Genomic DNA, 20,292 nt, shown 5'->3' on the forward strand with positions numbered 1-20,292 from the left:
GTAAACTAAACAAACAGCTCTCCTGACTTTAATATCTGTGTAAAGCTCTAAATACCAGGCCTGGTATCACAAAGATAGCTGAGGTTTTCCACGAAGGGGAGAGAAAAAAGACAGGAGAAAAAAAAAAAAAAAAAGTCTTTCAGGAAGGCGAGAAAGCCGTGAGCAGGTCACCCGAGTATGCCCTTAAAAACTTAAAATCCGCAAAACAACAAAAAGTAATTTTTTCTTCCTTCTCCGAGTAGCAGCCCGGACTTATATACGCGATGCACACACGAGCGGGCGGGGGTCGGAACGTGCGGCGCGGCGTTCCCTGCTGTCCCCCGGCACCCTAAAGCGGCTGCCCTGGGCTGCGCCTGCGCTCTGCGGGAGGGGAGGCTGGCAGTGCTAAGATGGCGGCGTTCTCGGGTACGTGGTGCGGGGCAGGGCCGGGGGCGGCCAAGCGCTGGGAGACCCCTCTGGGGTCTGGGTCTGATGGGGCCTTGTGGGGGTGGAGATGAGGAGGTGGTTCCCGGTGGGCAATAGGGGCTCACTGTCGTATATGCATCGCTACGCAGTAGGCCTAGGGAGGCCCAGGTGCTATTCTGGCTGCCCAGGTTTTGGCAGGCCAGCAGGTGTGCTCGCCTCAATGGGTTTGCTGGGTTTTAGGGCATATGTGGCATGCGTGTACCTGGTAAATGGGGCTGCTTGGAGGTTAAGGCTAATACCTTATTGTGAGTCGTTTCTACAACAGGAAGCTTATGGCAACTGTTTTGTGCATTGCAGTGATTCCTAACGTTTTGGGAGCAGCCCCATCCTGTGTTAGGTAGTTGTGGAACACAATAAGATCTCTCCTGAGCTTTCTCTTTCCCACGCTAAACAAACTCAGTGCCTTATCATGATTAAAATGTCTGCCTAAACCATAACATAAGATTTTTTTCCTAAAGTAGCACACATCACTGTTGGTACTGTTGTTTCCCTCTTCCTATATACACACCCAGACAATCACCATACATCATCACCAAGGGAAATACTGAAGCTTCTTTAGACCTGAAGATAAGTTTGGGTGGTGGACAGGTTTATTTTTATTAAATAGTGGAGGAAAACTTATATTGTGTCATCGCTAGTTGTTTTATTTGTTAGTATGCACTGAAAGAACTTAATCAGCATAAATGGGAAGTATGCTAAAAGTGCAAAGACTGTTTAAGGAATTTATCTCTGATTTGCAATTAGTAATAACTTGTTGCTAAGAAAAAACTTTTTGATTATGTGGTTTGTGTGAGGCTTTAGGAGTAAAAAAATAATAACTGAAAACTGAAGCTTTCTGAAAACAATGAAAATAAAACATTCCCCCACTTTTTAGTAGTATTCCTATTACTATAGCAAATGTAAGAATGATTTTTGGCTGTATGCATATGTATGTGTTAACCAAGTTTTTGGTGTGTATATATATATACACTGTCATGCGCTGGCTTTCTGTGTGCATGGAAAATTAGCATGTGACAGTGTGAAGACTAACATGTAAACGTTTGCTTAAAGAACGTAATACATATATCTATTTTTGCTTGTAATTGAAAATTTCCAAGTGGAAACATTTCATTCTGGGCTATGTTAATGTAACTAACACTGCTTGTTATTTGTGTTTTGTATTATTATTATTATTTTTGTCTTGCAGAAATGGGTGTTATGCCTGAGATAGCTCAAGCAGTGGAGGAGATGGATTGGCTGTAAGTAGGCTTACCTTTGGGCCTGGCAAAATCAAATTTGCCTTTCAGTGATGTATCACGTGCTTCTGAAAATACCCACTTTTTTGTAATGTAACAGCAGGGATATATATTTCCTTTTATCATTGCTGCATCTCTTATATTTCCTCATAGTGTGAGCAGCTGAAGATCAAACTGTAACTGCTGTGGTAACGCATAAGCTTGGACGAGCAAAGTATGACAGCTTATGCTTCAGTGTCATTTGTTTGAGAAAAGCCCCTGTGCTTCAGGTTTATTTACTATGTGTTGTGGGATTGCTATATGAAATACTGTCATTTAAATGACAGTAAGTGTTCTCCAAACTGTAGGCTGAATTTGTGTTTTTCAGGGTTGATGACTGAGTGTGTTATTTTACCAGAGTTATTCTTCCTGGTGTTAGTTGCTTATTGGGTTGAAATTCAGTATTTTAAAGCTAGTTTTGAATTGTAATTTTGAATGAATGTTACCTGTATGGATAGTCTTAATTTTATGTAAATCTTTTCCTGTATACGTGGCATTAATTTGCTGAGATGGTTTCAAGATACTAGTTACATTTATTTCATTAATTTATTTTCCAGTATTGAGTAGGAATTTTGTAAATGAGGACTATGTAAGTGGCTTTAAAAGCGAACCATACTGGAAGGGAAGAAATCTGTGAATCAATAATTAATCTTTTCCTTCTGTCATTAGCATAGTGAGGTAAGATATGGACCTCTTCTTGGGGTGCAATTGAATTCGCTGCATCCACTTGTCACTTCCTGTCAAAGTACATCAGCTATTCCAAACCCTCTGTGTAAATTTGTACCTCTTCAATTCCTCAGCAGCAAACCAGGAGGAATAACTTTCACCTGCTATTTCGCATCTTACATTACTGATACATTAAAGTGATATCTGTAAGTTCTTGTGTAAGCAAAAATCTTTTTTTTTTTCTTCCGATAATCTCTATTTATATTAACGTGTTCTTTCCTATAGTCTTCCTACAGATATTCAAGCAGAATCTATCCCATTGATCCTGGGAGGTGGTGATGTGCTTATGGTATGTATGCAGGACAGCCCTGTTCCAAGGAAGTGTGTGTCTCTTGCCTGAGTGTGCACTGTTTCCAGAACCCTTCTTTCCAGAAGGGTCTGTAATTACACTTGTTTTTCTGTCCTCCTTAAGTGGAAAAATACATCCTTGAACTAAAAACTGTAGAGTTTCTGGTGTGTTTCCAGCTGTTCTTGCAGATGGAATTCATTCTTCATAGGCTTTCAGTTTCTGACAACTTGACAGTTTGACAGGCACTGCTACATGAGTGAAAGCTAACTGATCCCCCCTACTCTACTCTTCACCTGACACAGAACTGCATGAAACGTGACAAATACCATCTTAACAAGTGCTTCAGTCTCAATAACCTTAAAAATACCCGATTGGCGTACTTGGGTGTCATGCTTTCTGCAGATTCTATAATCAGAGTAATGCCTCCTATAATCTTCTGTAGCACCTTGAGAACTCAGACATACATAGATAGCTCCCCTGGTGAATTCTGGGAGCTGTTATGTTCCAAGTGCATTGAAAAGGTTTTGTGTTTGTATTTGTCTGATTTCTGTGAAGCAGTGGTATTACTCTTTAAGATCTTCTATATTACGCAGAGGTAAAAGTAACCTTAATTTATAGTTTGTTAAAATAGAGCTGTAGAACAATCCTTAGAGTGGAAGCTGTAACTCTGATTAAACTTAAATTTTTCTTCCTGTAGGCTGCAGAAACGGGCAGTGGAAAAACTGGTGTAAGTAATCAATTTTAATTCTAATAGGAAGTAGTAAAATGTACAAGTATTTTATGTGGTAAGATACATGGTGTTTGTGTATGCATACAGAGAGCACATGTATACATTTGACTATGTTTTTAAACATACACTTAGATATGCTTTAAAGTCTTTCAAAGCTATGGGTATTTCAACTGAAAACCAGACTGTCTGTATATATGGAAATACCTGTATAGATGGTGGAAGAAAAATAACATTATATTTCAGGCTTTTAGCATTCCAGTTATCCAGATTGTTTATGAAACACTGAAGGACCAGATGGAAGGGAAAAAAGGGAAAGCAACTATTAAAACTGGTGGAGCAGGTGAGCTTTCATCTTTCCCTCTTCCAAAGTTTAGACTGCTGTTAATTCATGTCAATTCCATAACACCACAAAGTAAAGGTAGCCTGACTTGCCGTTGAACAGATACTTTTTTAAAAATTTGGGGTAATATGAGTAGAATACAGTTACTTCAGAAAATATAAAATTACAAATATAAACTTAATGATGTTAATAATGGGAAGAACTGGGATGCATTGGGCTATGCAGATTTGAATTCGGAAATGTTGAACTGAGTTGGCGATATGCAGGGCCAGAACCTGCTGATATAGTATGGATTGTAATCATGGTGTTATTCGCACAGTATGCAAGTGCCTAATATAGACGTCCTTTTAAATAGACTTGCAACTTGAAAGCTAGTAAATGTGTTCAGTCTGTAGTAGTTACAGATTGAGACTTGTCACCAACAATAACTGTAAAAACAAAATTTTGAAAATGTTACTAAAAGTACTAACCTTTCAGTTTTTACTGATAATGACTGCTGCAGTGTTGACAGTGCAGTTCATTTACACTCTGGCTTACCTTATAAGTGTCTTTATTGTTTTCAGTTGTATTTTTAAGCAATTTAATCTGTGCTGCATTTAATGGAATAATTCAAAATTGCATAAAGTAGCTTTGCATTAGGCATCTCTAACTAAGTTTTTAGGCCTTTGCTGACCTAGAGGGTTTGAATTGATTTGGAATAAGGCTGCCTTCCCAAAATACTAAGCTAGGTGGCAGAGACAATGTGAAATTTGAATTTGAGTTCTCCAGGCTTACCTTGTTGCTTTAAAGAATTTTCTTTTTCTGTCTTTCAAACTTAGTGCTCAATAAATGGCAGATGAACCCATATGATAGAGGATCAGCTTTTGGTGAGTTATCTTAATTGTTATTGTATTTGAAATGTTCACATTGTGAAACAAAAAGAATAAAATATGTACAAAGCTTTCTTTAAAAAACTATTAAAAAAATCATTTTCTGTATAAAACTGTCTTGTCATTTTCAGCAATTGGATCAGATGGTCTGTGTTGCCAAAGCAGGGAAGTAAAAGAATGGCATGGATGCAGAGCAACTAGAGGCGTGACTAAAGGTAGCTATAAAACAACATATTTCAGAGGCTCCTAAAAATCTCAGCTGAAACACGCACTTAGCACCTATTGTTAATGTAGACAGTCGCATTTCAAATTTACTGTCTATCTAAGCAAATGTGGCATTACTCAATTTACTGCTAGCTGAAGACTTTCGAAAGGCAAATAAAGTATTTTAGTTTGTTTTTCTCTCCTTATCTTGTAAACTGCCTTTTCCTGATTGGGGATTGTGTCAGAGGTGAGGCATTCATAACTGGTGTTTATTAGAACATATTTTATTAAATGTCATGAATAGGAAATAGCTATTCACACAGTACTTCCAATCATTTCCCCCATAGGTACATGTGTGCACAGATTTCATGGTTATCTGGTTGAAGTTGGGAGGCCAATCCCAACTGTTTAGTTGGAAGCAGAGAGTCATGCTGACACTCCAGTAATTTTAGGTGGGTGTTCAAAATGACCCTTGAGCAGTCTGATTTCATCAGGTGTGCACACAAGCATGTAGTCTGTACATGGCAACCAACTGAATGCAGGTCAAGTTATACAGCAAGTTGTCAGTGCTAGTGCATGCTGGTGGTCTTGCAGTGATTTAGCAGACCCCTGGGGTTTTGAGTTTAATCAAATGCTGTGGATTCTGGAGAACCACAGGTATCACTAGCTTACCAGTTTTTAGTAGTTATTTGAAGACTTTCACACACTACCTCTGAGCACATACTTTTTCGTCTCTTAGGCGTGCTGTTTTCCAGTACATGTTTCTCCATCAAGGTACATAGGTACTTACAGATCACTTTCACCCTAACGCAGTAGGGTAGAAATGTTAGACATTTGGTGATTCTGGACTGCCAAACTGAACCACCTCAATGAAATTGAAATTAAGGTGTTTTTTTACCTTTTTTCCCTTAAAGGAAAATACTACTATGAAGTGTCTTGTCATGACCAAGGCTTGTGCAGAGTTGGTTGGTCAACTATGCAGGCATCGCTAGATTTGGGTGAGTTTCATCTTAAGAAGGTGGATCTACTGGAATCCTGTAGACATTATGGAATGGCTGGAATCCTGTTCTCTTCTTGCAGAGAAGGGACTCCTTGGGAAGATTAGCAATATCAGTGAATTCAAAACTAGTACAGATCTTCTGCTTGTAAGAAGAAATCTGTATAGATGGTGATTATGTTTTTGTGATGTTTTTCCTTTTGTTTCAGTCTTTTTATGAGGATGACTAGAGTACCAGTATACTGGTCAAAGATTATTTTATAATACATCAAAACTAGGAGTCTTCAGTTAACACTGAGTATTATTATTTACATTGTAAAAGTTTCAGTTGGCAATATAAATGATAATGGACAAAGAGGAGCTGGAGGGAGGTGGGGGGAGGGAATGTAACCTGTCATCCAAACAATAAAAGGCCGTACTGTGCCTTGTTTTCAGGCACTGATAAATTTGGCTTTGGATTTGGTGGCACTGGTAAGAAATCTCACAACAAGCAATTTGACAGCTATGGTGAGGTAAGTTTGAATTACTTATTAATAAAGAACATTGCAATTCATTTCTCAATTTCTTCATGTTGTTTTTTTAATATTTTTTATCTTGGTTACATGCTGTAGCAATCAATGCTTTCCTAGCAGTGCCAAATTTTTAAGGTAAAGTTGCTAAGTAAAAATACCATGAAACCTCAAAGCATTTTTGGACAAAAGCACATTAACTAGATCAAACAAAAGCATGTTAGTATGTTGGATTTATGATAGTGGCTAGACCACAAAGATGTTGATTTATTTAGACGATAAAACTCTTATGTGTGTTATAGGTTAGTGGTTAACTGATCTCTTGGATTTATTTCTTGACTTATTTTAGTGTTAGCTTGAATAACATCCCATCTGTATGCGTTGGTGGATGTCAAAGTAAGGGCATGGAAACCTGTATACTGGCAATTGAAGTCACAAAAAAACTCAAAACACATACTTTAATGCCAGTAAGGTATTGAAGTATGCCAATAAGGTATTGAAGTCAGGCTCAATTTCTGCCAGTTAGTTGGATATACCATTAGAAATATCTTGATACACTCTTCTGAAAACATCTACCAGGAATATCTGTGGTGTTTTTTGTGTAGTGTGCATTCTATGTGCATGAATGTTTAAGCATAGCTTATATAAATATGAAGAGCACAGTAGAAATGTCTTTTTGTGGTATTAGTAAAAGCTGAAAATTTTACAGTATTAACAATTTGCTATTTTATTTCTTTTATAAGTGACTTCTGATCTGTTGAACTTGAAAAGGCACTTCATAGTATATAAGTTTTTATTAAATACCTTTACAATGAAAAGACTTAAAATGATTTAAATGAAGTATTTAAATTTGTAGCATACATTTAATACCTCCTACGAGAGTTAGTCTTTTCAGTAGCCAGAAGATAGGTTTCTATTCGTCTTTGATGCTCTAAACTTGGATTTACATTGGCTACTAAATGCGTGATTAATGCACATCTTCATAATACAGAATTCTTCCAGGTAAATGACTAGAATTTATCATTGTAAAGGCATTTGAGCAACTTTAAAGCAGCAATAACAGTTTTAATATCTAAGATAAATTGGGCAGCTTGAAGATGTGTAATCAAAAATGTGAATGTTGTTTATGTTAGTAATACTGGGGTAAAAATAGAACTTGCTTCTCCTGAAAATAAGTGTTTAGTAGGGAGAAATATGAAAATTGTAAAAGTTGGCAGAATGCAAACACCGTTTTTTTTTAATACAATAAACGACCCCAAAATTTGTGAGTTTAACAAAGTTTTTTTCATTGTAGGAATTCACTATGCATGATACAATTGGATGTTATCTAGATTTAGATAAAGGACAAATAAAATTTTCCAAAAATGGTAAGTTTTCTTCACTTTATTCTTTGGAATTTAACTTGAATGCTCACATGGCTGGGGAGGGAGGATGCACATACATGCGGAGTCTGACTGAATGATCCCTACTTTCAGGGAAAGACCTTGGCCTTGCGTTTGAAATCCCACCACACATAAGGAACCAGGCACTCTTTGCAGCTTGTGTGCTGAAGGTAACTTAGGAATATCACAAATGCGCGAGTTCCAGAAAACTGGTCTAGTTCTGATAGAGCAACTACTGTACAATTACTGTAGTTATGCTTTTACTATTTTTCTTTCTGTGCACTAGTAATCCACTACTGTAATGGTCATCAGTGCGTTAACTTTGAGGACTCCTCAAGCTGAATACTGAATATCTTAATTCAAACTGAAATACCAAAACTTTAATGTAAGGGTAGAATAGCTTGGAGCAAGAATTACCTTTATTAAACTTCAGTATAGTGTGATTCCACAGAGATAAGAAAGCAACTTTATAAGTGGTCTGCCTGAACCCTTAAGTTTCCTGTTTCATTTACTCTTAACATTCTGTAAATCTAATAGCGTGTCTTTGTTTTCTTCAGTCTCTCTGGGGTGATGAGTAAAGGGCTTAGCACATCTTTTTGGTGATCAGAGAAATGTACACATCTAAAAATTATATTGGCTTGTTTTTTAATTATGCTTAGTTGTCAAATATGAATAAAACAGATCATAAAAGTTTCAGCATATCTGTAACTGTAAGAATACTTTGATGTAGAATAAAATAATATTCTTGTAGAAGAACTAGAATGAAGCACAAACTGTCAGGCAGGCTTTAGACTCCTTGGGGAAGGAGAATGTGAAGGGAGGGGAAAAAACGCATTCCTTATCTCCACACACGCCTCTTTGTCTAGCTGGTTTCTCATGGGGGAAGCTACTTGTAAATTGAAAAACAATTTCACATGGTCTCTTGAATCTGTATGACTATTTTGTTGAAATCTAGAATGCTGAATTAAAATTCAATTTTGGCGAAGAAGACTTCAAGTTTCCCCCAAAAGATGGCTATATTGGACTCTGCAAGGCTCCCGATGGTAGTGTTGTAAAATCACAACATGCAGGTAAGGTTTGACCTTTAAATTTCTCCATTGTATTTTAAGGTTGTCCGAATACACATTTTGATCACTTCAATTTCTTAATTTCTGCTGTACTTAGGGTCTTAGAATACTAACACCTCAGTGGTAGCAAAACTAGAGCTTTTTCAGTAGTCTTCAGGGTTGTCTTCAATGTAAATTGCAAATAGTCCTATGCTTGGAATTTTAGAAATGTATCAGATGAGTAAACTTCTCTTAAGTTACTGCAGGGTATCTACTTGGAAAACAAGTGTCTGGTTTTTAAGCTGTATGATAAAAATTATGTTGCATAGCCAGTATACTATTGTAATGGCAAGACTTGTATTTTTTGAATATTAATCTAAAGCAGAATATTCCCTTCTATGGAATATTTAGAATCACAAGTTTGTTTACAATAATAAATTCCAAGATAGGTATGTAGTCTGTCTCTAACTGCTCTTTTTTTTAATCTTAGGAAATGCACAAGTGGTTCAAACACAGAACCTTCCAAATGCTCCAAAAGCATTGATTGTTGAACCATCGAGAGAACTAGCAGAACAAACTTTGAACAATGTGAAGCAGTTCAAAAAATATGTTGATAATCCCAAATTAAGGTAATAGCGCATCTGATACTTAGGTTGTGTTCATGACATTGCCCATGGACATGACTTGGAGGGTGGGGTTCTACTTTGTTGCTACATGGACCTTAATCTGCAGTGCTACTGGTAATAGTCTCAGCAATACCAGCTACCAGTCAATCTTCGAATTCTTACACTATAGTCTGACTCCAACAGGTGGCTATATACAAGGTCTGCTCTGCTTACATTGTGGTGTTCACAGAACAAATGTTGCACTTACAAGCACTGGATTGCAATCCAAATAACAAAGTTTGTCTACAGGATGCTTTAGTCTAAAGTTTTTCCTGTTTAAATTGTGCTTATAAAAGAAAGACATGTCTACGTATTAAAGTACAGTCAGTTCACAAGAGTGCTTTTAATGGAATAGCATGTAATAGGGAGAGACAAATTAAGATGTAAGATTAATTTAGCTTGGCTATTTGCATTGCTAGCTTTCAAAAATACAAGGAACTTGGAAAGTGAAATTTTCCTTAAGATTATAAGGAACAGATCATTTTTCTAAAGGTATTAAATATTTAACATTAACTAATTTCACAACAATAATAAAATAATGAATTAAAATACAACTGAAAACTTTCTCAAAGTACTATATGCTATATAAGAGGAAGAATTTTTATTTTTTAGTGTTTTGCTCCTAATTACGGTTCAGAAATGTTAATCACTATTAATAGTGGAATCAGTCTTCAGCCTGTTACTTTCTCTCCTGAATATAACAAAAAAATTACCAAATGTCAAAATACATTGATGTAATGTTTGTTTTAGGGAACTGCTGATTATTGGTGGGGTTGCTGCAAGAGATCAACTCTCTGTGCTGGAACAAGGAGTAAGTTGTATTTATTTTTGTTCATACGACTTAATAGTTTAGGTTCTAAATAACTCATGCTGTCCCTAGAGAACAGTAATAATACTTCCTGTGACTTCTGTAAACCTGCTAAAAAGAGACCATGCAGCTGATAGCAAGCTCATACTGTGCTGTATTAGCTTTTTTCATTTCATTTCCATGGCAACTCTCACTGCAAATGCTTATGGTATTTGATCAAATTCTGTTAGGTATTGAGTACTGCTGAAAATTTTAAAATAGAAGTGTAACTTAATATTTGTTGTTAATTATCAGGATAGAGACAGGTTTCTTACTAACTTCTTCATGTATATGCAAATAAAACTGCTCTGCAATTGTCCACATCAAGCTACACCAAAAACCAATCCTACGCAGAAGGACCCAGCTTAGTTTCTGCAGCACGGAATGTACAGTCAATTCAGTTGTCCCTTAGGGACAACTGTGCCTTTATTCAAGGCACAAAAGTGAGACTCAATCACTGTTAAGGAGTTTTTTCAGTGTCTCTAGCTGCCAAAATCAGACATTTCTCCTAAGCAGGCTTGAACTGGAAGATTGCTAGACTTTGATATGAATCACAGTGTTATGGCTTAGTGGACTTGTTAGTGTTAGGTCATGGGTTGGACTAGGTGATCTTGAAGGTCTCTTCCAACCTAAATGATTATACGATAAATTTGTGATGGTGAACCCTTCCATCTTGCAAGATCTTAAGTATCTTTTCGCTCTCTATAGGTACCTTAAGGGAGGCTGTAGCGAGGTGGGGGTTGGTCTGTTCTCCCACGTGCCTGGTGACAGGACGAGGGGGAATGGGCTAAAGTTGCGCCAGGGGAGTTTTAGGTTAGATGTTAGGAAGAACTTCTTTACTGAAAGGGTTGTGAGGCATTGGAACAGGCTGCCCAGGGAAGTGGTGGAGTCACCATCCCTGGAAGTCTTCAAAAGATGTTTAGATGTAGAGCTTAGGGATATGGTTTAGTGGGGACTGCTAGCGTTAGGTCAGAGGTTGGACTCGATGATCTTGAGGTCTCTTCCAACCTAGAAATTCTGTGATTCTGTGAAGTATATTTCTATGGTTGGTAGACTTTAACTCTCTTACTGTGGAAATATGAAATATACTTGAATTTATTTTATTCCTATTTAAAATCGGATCTGTTGCCTGGAGAGCTTATGGAGTCTCTGCCCTTGAAGATGTCAAAATTTTACTGGGCAGGGTCCTGAGAATCCTAAAGCAAATGGGAAGTTGTCCTTTGGTTGTGACGTATGTCATATGGGGACCAGATGACTACAAGATGTCCCTCCAATACAAATTATTCTAGCAATCTGTGGTTGTAATTCATAGAAAATAGGATATCATACAGCTGATTGCTTCACATACTGAAGTTTAAGCAAAGCTGGTGCCTCCAAGTTAGCTATGGGATCAATTAATGCTCTTCTGTATTTCATAGGTGGATATTGTTGTTGGAACTCCTGGAAGACTGGATGACCTGGTCTCAACAGGAAAGCTTAATTTATCTCAAGTTAGATTCCTCGTTCTGGATGAAGCTGTATGTAGAGAACTAAATGATACTCAAGTGCTGTTCTTAAATGCAGTATAACATTTCTTAGTTGTAATGAAACAACATTGCTCTGTAGCATTTGGTGCTTAAGTTAGCTAATTCTAGAGTAGTTCAGGTTAATCTCCTTGTTGTTTAAGTGTAATAAACTACACAAATTCCTCTTGTTGCCTCTCTGTAAAGATGTTTCTATTTTACCTAATAGAGAAGTATGTTTTAGTCTGTATTTATAAGATTAGTGAAATAAGTCCCTGTCTCTGTCCAGCATAATATTCAGGAAACTTGAAAGGACTAAGACTAGGTAAGTGTTTTGATTACCCAGCAGGTCATGAAGCCAGTGTATGTCCTACTCAATATGCTGTGGAATGAGTGCCTCTCTTTCTTACTTTGATCTGTTGTAGTATAGCTAAGTGTTCACGTAACGTGCCAAGGAGTATTAGCTAGGAGAAGCAGCTGAAGCAGATGTTTAATTTCTTCTGAAGCATAGCAGCTGTGCTTGAAAATACTCATTTTTTTTCCTCCTTAGTAGTAGTAATATCCTGAGTATGCACTGAGCTGTTCAGTTAATTAAATGAGTAGAACTGTTGAGACTACAAGTGTGTTGGTTATTTGGCTGAGGTATGTAGGCTGACAAATAAGAACTGCACCTTTTTTCTCTCGTTTTATTCCTGTGTAGGATGGCCTTCTTCTCCAAGGTTATTCAGATTTCATAAACAGGATCCATAGTCAAATTCCTCAGATCACTTCAGATGGAAAGCGACTTCAGGTATAGAGTTTGTTCTTGTTTTGTTTTTTTTGTGTTTTTTTTGTGGTGTGCCCTGCTGTCAGTTGTTGACTGTTGCATGATATGGAACATTTCTTCTCTGAAGTAGTTTATTCTTCGTTACACTTCTTGTCCACAAGTAGCACTTGTTCATTGGGTTCAGTAATTGCTTGCAAACGTATATTTTTAGGATCCTAGATTTGAAGTCCAGTGTCTATCAGTATTTGGGTTACATGATACAAACGTATCTGAAAAATGAGTGATTACTTACACTCTTTCTAATGCTCTAATAATCATTTCTCAGTAATTCTGCTTTCTTCCTCTTAAATGATTGTGTTTCTCTAAGAGAATAATTCAGTAACTTTGTCTTGACTCATCAGCAGAGTAGATGCTGTGATGAGGATAGCCAGTTTGGGAGACACTGTTGTGCTGCAGGGTGCTATTCAGCTACCACATGACGTTCTTGCAGTTCTACTTTTTTCATTTTGTTTTTGTTTTTTTTTGTTCTAGGAGAATCTGATCCTTGGTGGTATTCATGTGGCTTTTTTTCTTCTCAGGTGATCGTGTGTTCTGCAACACTGCATTCTTTTGATGTGAAAAAGCTGTCTGAAAAGATCATGCATTTTCCCACCTGGGTTGATCTGAAAGGAGAAGATTCTGTCCCCGAAACTGTACACCATGTAGTTGTGCCTGTTAATCCAAAAGCTGATAAACTCTGGGAAAGACTTGGCAAGAATCATATCAGAGTAAGTGGTCTATAAGTGGAACTTAGATTACTTGTTTGTGAATGTTTACTTATTTAATATGCAGGGTTGAGGCCCAGTGTTGTAGGATCTTTGCCAGCTATTGAAAGTTCAGTGTTTCTGAAATGTTTGTTCCATGTTAGTTAGCGGCCTGATGTTTGTAATGTCACAACAGTTTTTTAATGGTATAGTCTTATGAACATGATTGGGGAAAATACTGATGGAGTAGTACTACCTTTTCGAGGTAGAGAGCAATGGCACCATACTGCTTATTCAGTCATTTCACAGCTAATGGTCACAGCTAACAGCTTCACTGGTTCTTCCTTCTCATCATTCACAATAGACAGGTAAACTTCCCAACATACTTTTGATAGGAGGAAAAAAATAAGCACTTTACAGAAAGATGCATGTGAAATGAACAATTTTTAGAGGAATGGATTTAATCTCAAACTACATTTGAATCTTGGGTTTAAATTTTGCATTCACATGACACCTGTTCAGGTGGGAAGCTTGTTGTTGAAGCCTTTAGTTTTCAAGCTCTGGATAACCTGGAGCTGTATTTTATTTTTTAGGAACCCATATGTGCTTAGGATCCGTAGGTTTTCTTAACATCTTGCTGTCTCTGGAACTTCCCTTTTTTAGGTCTGTTAGAGCGTTTTAGTTAAGTCTTAACATAAGTTCACTTCACTGGTATTTTAGGTTTGTATCTGATTCTAATATAGGAACAAAACATACAAACAACCATTTTCTTATGATTTAGCAATGATTATTCTATTGCTTTCAGATCTACATGAATAATTTTACTTTTCATTATATGAACCAGCTTTGTGTTTAGATTCAAAATGTTTCTTTAGTTAAAGGTAGATTAACTTGTCTGGTGGTAGAACAGAATGCTTAGATTAGCACAAAATTACATAAGGTTGAAAAGTAATTTTTAACTTAAATGGAGTTAAGTATTTTCCTCCATGAAGTGTGGTCTAATGACTTGGTTTTGCTTAGTATGTTGGACCATATCCAAGTGAGGTTTTCTTGTCCCATAAAGCCAGAGTGATTTTTTTTCATTGTCTAATGTTCTAAAAGGCAGTTGATCATAAAAGAAAAATTCTTAGTCTTGTCTGCCATGAGAGGTGCATACACATTTTGTGTCTTGCCCCCCTCTTCTGAGGTTGTTATTTTAAGGTGAGACAGATCTCTATCAGAGAGGGTTGTAGAGTCTCCTTCTCTGGAGATGGTCACATCTGGGCAGATTTTGACTCTGTGAAACATGTTGTAGGTGACCATTCTTGAGCACGCTGGTTGGACTAAATGATCTCTGGAGGTCCCTTCCAACCTCAACCATTCTGTGGTTCTGTTTTGTGAGGTTTTGGTTCTTCAAGGTACTCTTCATTTGTGGATTTGAATCTATGTGGCTTGGTCAATTAATTGGAGTTTGAAGTGAAAACAAATATTTAAATAAAATAATTTTAGGTAATATGTCTTCTAAGTACTGGAAGGATTTCAAGTAACTGTAATTTTCACATGACTTAAGAAGAATTTTGCATGTAACATCACAATTTGTCTAATGATCTTACCTGAACTCATTCTAAAGAGTTAGTGACTTTTCCATTCCATGCATGAATTTATTCATAAATCAAAGAAATTCATAGGCATGTACAAAAATCCAAGACAGCACAACTACTTGTTTCTGTATTTTTTTTTAATTAAAATTTATTTAGGTAACACATGCCTACGCTTCAAGTTCATCTTCTATCTCTTAGTTGTTTAAAAAAGGGTGAATATCTTTGCCATGCTTATTGTTTTGTTTCTGCTGTCTTACCAAAAAACAGTTAGTTGAAAGGATATTTTATTTATTTTAAGTTCAAGGCTCTTTAATGTTTGTTCTCAGGTTATAGTATTGTGAACGGTACATTTAATGCCTGAATATTTTTTTAAACTCACAAGGGAGGGTTAGTGTGAACTTCAGAATCTGAGTTATCTCTATGTAATGGAGCCAGTCCTGCTGTCTCAAGCATTTTAGACGATTAAGAACAACATTAATTTCATTATTTTATTTAAAAAGAAATCTAGGATATTAAATCTCATTTTAAAATTATTTCTTAGCTAGAAGCAGTCACAATAAGTGAAGTTTCAGGATTTTGAGTGTAAACAATCGATTCCATTCAAAAGGATAAATGAATTGCAGCTGGTCTTGTGTCTGGAATTTGGTTCTTAAGGCCTGCTGATGAACAGAAAGAGGGTTTTTAGTGACTAATGGGTTGATTGAGGAAAGTCTTTGCAGAGCTGAGAGGATGATGCAGGTTTTTATTAGAAACATTGAGTAAATTCTAAGTAGTTGGTGGTAGGTTTTCTTCCTCCATTCTTGTGATTGAATGTGGTTTAGGTACTGCTACAATGAAGTGGCTGAAGGTTGTTTGTGTTTTTTTCCTAGACTGATGAAGTACATGCAAAAGACAATACACGTCCTGGTGCTAACACTCCAGGTAAAAAAAAAAAATGAGGGTGTAGTTTACCAGCTCTGCTAGTAAATGTTTACCTGTCTACTCAAAGGCTAGAGATCTTTAAGTGCATACTGTTTAAAGGCTTTTTGTATTTTTAAATAATTGAATAAAAATATTTTCTTTAACTTAGAAATGTGGTCTGAAGCTATCAAAATTCTGAAGGGAGAGTACACTGTTCGGGCAATCAAAGAGCACAAGATGGACCAAGCCATTATTTTCTGCAGGACAAAAATAGATTGTGATAATATGGAGCAGTACTTCATCCAACAGGGCGGAGGTAGTATTTTCACCAGAACTCTATTCTGTTCCCTTCTCTGCTTATTTTAAAGACAACTTTATGATGAGGTCATTGATATTCAGATATCACAGAAATAAGACTGTGCCCAAGTTTTTTAACATAGGGCATAAAAGTCACGGCTCACTCCAGTGTGGGAGGAAGCCACGAATACCAGTTCTAGGCAGCTTTGAAGTGGGTAGTAACAACCCATTGTGTGCCGAAATTTGAACCAGTAAGAGAGATGTATGGGGCCTCTACTGAAATGTAAGCAAGAATGAGAGGTAGTTGCTCTAAACACAGGAGGGAATGTGAGGATGCACAGAAATACAAATACGAGGAGAGAGAAGGAGAAATATGAGAGCACACAGGAGGGTTGAAATAAGACACAAGGAGAAAGGTAAAGAGATGTATCTGGGGAAAGAAAGGGACGTTTAGACTAGAAAGGGGTGAGGAAATGTCTGCACAAAACCCTTCTGGTGAGGGGGGAGGAAAGCTGTTTAATTATCTTGTTTTTACCAATGCCTGTATCAGTAACTAGAAGTTTGTTTTATGATAATAAATCAAGGGAAATTCCCCCAAGCTGAGACTTTTCCCCACCTGTGCTTCTTTCACTGCTGTATCGTGTTGTGCCATACCTTATATGTGATGTTATTAATGCATGGTAACTCTTTCAGGCCCTGATAGGAAGGGACATCAGTTCTCATGTGTCTGTCTGCATGGTGACAGAAAACCTCAAGAAAGAAAACAGAACCTGGAGAGATTTAAGGTGATGCAGCAGATTCTAGCAGGCTTTTCCCTCATTTCCTAATAACTGAAGTCAGACCTTGTATGTTAATACGTGCCCTCAATTTAAATTAAAATGGGTTTGGATGTTTTATAACTCTAAAACTCTAGAACTTCTAAAATTATAAGATGCAGTTTCTTTTAAGTGGAAATCTATATTCAGTTAACATGACCTCTGAGTTTTCATTGATATTTTCATTAATAGGGTAGAGATAGGTTTACTTACAAGTAAACCTAAATTTAAGCTCTGTAACAGATCATTATTTTCTAAAATTACTGGATCTTGAATATTAAAAAACAAATCAAATGATAGTTTAAATACTAAACTGTTGGGTTTGTGTTTTTTTTTTTAAGACATTTATTGATTTATATTTGCCTTATCTTGCTGGGAAAAAATAAGGATGTAAACTGACCAAGCCATTCATGTTCAGAAAGCACTGTTGTACTACAGAAGAGCTTTATTTGGAGTATTTTGTAAATGTACAGATGTGCCTTCAAGGTACAGTAAACGGGAACAACTGCTGTTTTAGTGCTTGGATTTTGGTTCGGTTTACTTAGTTCACCACTTGTAATAACTATGTTTTCAGAGGGGAGATGTCCGTTTCTTGATCTGCACGGACGTTGCAGCTAGAGGAATTGATATTCATGGTGTTCCCTATGGTAAGATATAACTCTTAAACCAAGCTATTGAATTTCTATATGGCTTTAATATATTTTCAGTCCTTTCAACGAATTAAAACAGGTAATGGGGAAGAAATTTTATGGTGGAAGCCTTAAATGTAGGTGGCACAGGTGGGTAATGACACCTGTAACTGCTCTAACAGAATGTTAAGTTCACATTTGATAGTGTGTATACGGGCTAAGAAGAAGGAGTGCAGTGATCAAAAGCATATTTACTTTAGTTGTGTGATCTGTAACATTAGCTCACGTATTTAAAGTGTGTGTGTATATGTATATATGTGTATGTAAAGTGCATATATAAATATAAAATGCATATGTATAAAATGTGTAAGTATATGCACACACGTTACGTGGATTGTGTCTTCTACAGTTATCAACGTCACGCTCCCTGATGAAAAACAGAACTATGTTCACCGAATTGGGAGAGTAGGCCGAGCTGAAAGGTATGTATGTGTTCAGAGTAGACACCATACATTTTTGGACTTCTTTTTTTTGCTTTTAATAAGTTGGCAATAGCTGTTGAAACACATTTTTCTCTTTCTTCCCCCCATTATTTCAGGATGGGTCTGGCAATCTCCCTTGTGGCAAAAGAAAAAGAAAAGGTAATTACACTCCAAAGCAAAATCGAACAGATGCTATTTACTGAAGTTCCATTCACAGCTGATGCCTGACTTTAACAGCCTGCATTGGAAAATTGCTGCTTCTTTCCTCCTTAACTGAAAGGAACTCTGGAAAGATATCTAGATTATTTTCCATGCTAGAACTATAAAAATGAATATACTAAACTATTTCTCAAAGTTTAAAAGTTTGTTTTCCCTTATTTCTAGGTTTGGTATCATGTATGCAGTAGTCGTGGAAAAGGATGTTACAATACTAGACTGAAGGAAGAAGGTGGTTGTACTATATGGTACAATGAGATGCAGGTAAAACTTCTGCTTGACCAGAATGTTCTTCCAGTACCTTAAGGGGGTTTCCAAGAAAGCTGGGGAGGAACTCTTTATCAGGGATTGTATTGATGGGACAAGGAGGAATGGTTTTAAACTAAAAAAAGTGCTTTAGTATGAGGATAGAGAGACACTGGAACAGGTTGCTCAGAGAAGCTTTGAATGCCCTATCCCTGACAGTGTTTAAGGCTAAGTTGGATGGGGCTTTGAGCAACCTGGTATAAAGAGAGGTGCCCCTGTCCATGGCAGTGTGGTTGGGATTAAATGATCTCTAAGAACCCTCCTAATCCAAGCCTTTCTGTGATTGACTCTGTGATTTCCTCTAAAAGACTGGATTATAGTCTGTTTTAACCATTTAGTTGAAGTACAGATCTATCTTCGAGGTGTTTATAACTTTACTTCCATTTGAAGAGGAAACTAGAGAGCTATGCAAATTATACTTTCTGTAAGTAGTGTATTGAATTTGGAAAAATTAGTCTTTGGTCTCCAAGCCTACGTTGTTTCCTATATATAGTTTTTGTTGATGCTGTTTGAATGGCATTCAAAAGAAGACTGTTATAACTGGAGTCTTAGAGCATAAGTGTAATTTAATTTATTTTTTCTTTTAGTTGTTGGGGGAGATTGAAGAACACTTAAACTGCACTATTGCCCAAATTGAACCAGATATAAAAGTGCCAGTAGATGACTTTGATGGGAAGGTTACATATGGGCAGAAAAGAGCCCTTGGTGGTAAGGAAAAAAAAAACTTTTGAGTTATGCTGCTATACAGTATCTAGTTTTTTTTGTTGTTGTTTTCTGCTTCGTAATGACAAATTCATGGATTAAAAAAAAAAGTTAATTCTTTACTGTCTCATGCATTTGTTCCAATACAGCCTCTGGGTCGCAAGCAGCCCAAGTGTGTTTATACCTGTTTTTATAGTTAACTTAAACTTTTTTTAAACTTTCTGAATGACTGTTGGTGAATGTTACTAGTTCTGCTGACAAATGGCTTTGAACATATCACTTAGACTGGGTCTTTTTTGGCAGGTGGACTCTATAAAGGCCATGTGGATATTCTGGCACCTACAGTACAAGAGTTGGCTGCCCTTGAAAAGGAGGCTCAGACATCTTTCTTGCATCTTGGCTATCTTCCTAACCAGCTGTTCAGAACATTCTGATTGTGTCACACTTGAGACAAGGCTTGAGTTAATAAATATTCTACCCTAGAAATACAAAAATCTTGTACTGTCTCTTGAGTAGCAGTAGTAAGAAAAGGATTAAAATTCAATATACTTCTTGCATGATGAACAGCTTGTTCAGCATTGTTAACTCTGTATTAGGTGTTGGCTTGATAAAAATAAAAGAAATCAAAGAATGGTTTCTGTTGATTTTCTTTTGTCTTTCCTTAAGAGTTAATTTGCAGAATAATTTGCAGAATCATTCTTTCCATAGGTTTTTGATTCATTGATAATACAAGTATAGTTAAGCAAATCTGGAAGACAGTTTAATTCTTTGCAAAGTATATGTAAAAAACTTCATTAATTCTGTACTGTCATTTTTAATGCTGTGCTATTTAAAAGTGCATTCAGTTGTAGATAGATGCTTATATTTAAGATATTGAAGTAAAAAAAATAGAAATAAAAAACAACTTCAGGAAGTATGTATTTAGAACTGAGTTATTCCAAAGCCAAAATGTTGGCTGAGTGTTTTGATTCTCTAAGATCAGATTTCTCTAAGGTGATGTCTTAAACTTGT

The 20,292-nt window shown here is 36.6% G+C and overlaps 1 protein-coding gene across 1 annotated transcript; it reads left to right on the forward strand.

Moving 5' to 3' along the window:
* Nucleotides 1–334: 334 nt before the first annotated feature.
* Nucleotides 335–19,915, forward strand: DDX1 (DEAD-box helicase 1). The gene is made up of 26 exons (XM_032184552.1): nucleotides 335–405; nucleotides 1,652–1,703; nucleotides 2,691–2,754; nucleotides 3,452–3,481; nucleotides 3,728–3,824; nucleotides 4,643–4,690; nucleotides 4,825–4,908; nucleotides 5,812–5,895; nucleotides 6,330–6,406; nucleotides 7,698–7,770; nucleotides 7,879–7,955; nucleotides 8,741–8,855; nucleotides 9,322–9,460; nucleotides 10,247–10,307; nucleotides 11,762–11,860; nucleotides 12,546–12,635; nucleotides 13,190–13,378; nucleotides 15,804–15,855; nucleotides 16,004–16,150; nucleotides 16,825–16,916; nucleotides 17,521–17,593; nucleotides 17,985–18,057; nucleotides 18,174–18,216; nucleotides 18,442–18,537; nucleotides 19,167–19,287; nucleotides 19,585–19,915. The coding sequence occupies exons 1-26, from the start codon at nucleotides 390–392 to the stop codon at nucleotides 19,713–19,715; spliced, it is 2,223 nt and encodes a 740-aa protein (XP_032040443.1). The 5' UTR covers nucleotides 335–389; the 3' UTR covers nucleotides 19,716–19,915.
* The last annotated feature ends 377 nt before the right edge of the window (nucleotides 19,916–20,292 follow it).

Source organism: Aythya fuligula, chromosome 3 (assembly GCF_009819795.1).
Source record: "Aythya fuligula isolate bAytFul2 chromosome 3, bAytFul2.pri, whole genome shotgun sequence".
In the NCBI taxonomy this organism is placed as follows: Eukaryota; Metazoa; Chordata; class Aves; order Anseriformes; family Anatidae; genus Aythya; species Aythya fuligula.

Bases quoted from the DNA above. Each gene is read 5' to 3' on its own strand.
- DDX1 (XM_032184552.1), top strand. The intron at 3,825-4,642 runs GTGAGCTTTCAT...TTTCAAACTTAG, and splicing joins TATTAAAACTGGTGGAGCAG to TGCTCAATAAATGGCAGATG. The intron at 19,288-19,584 runs GTAAGGAAAAAA...CTTTTTTGGCAG, and splicing joins GCAGAAAAGAGCCCTTGGTG to GTGGACTCTATAAAGGCCAT.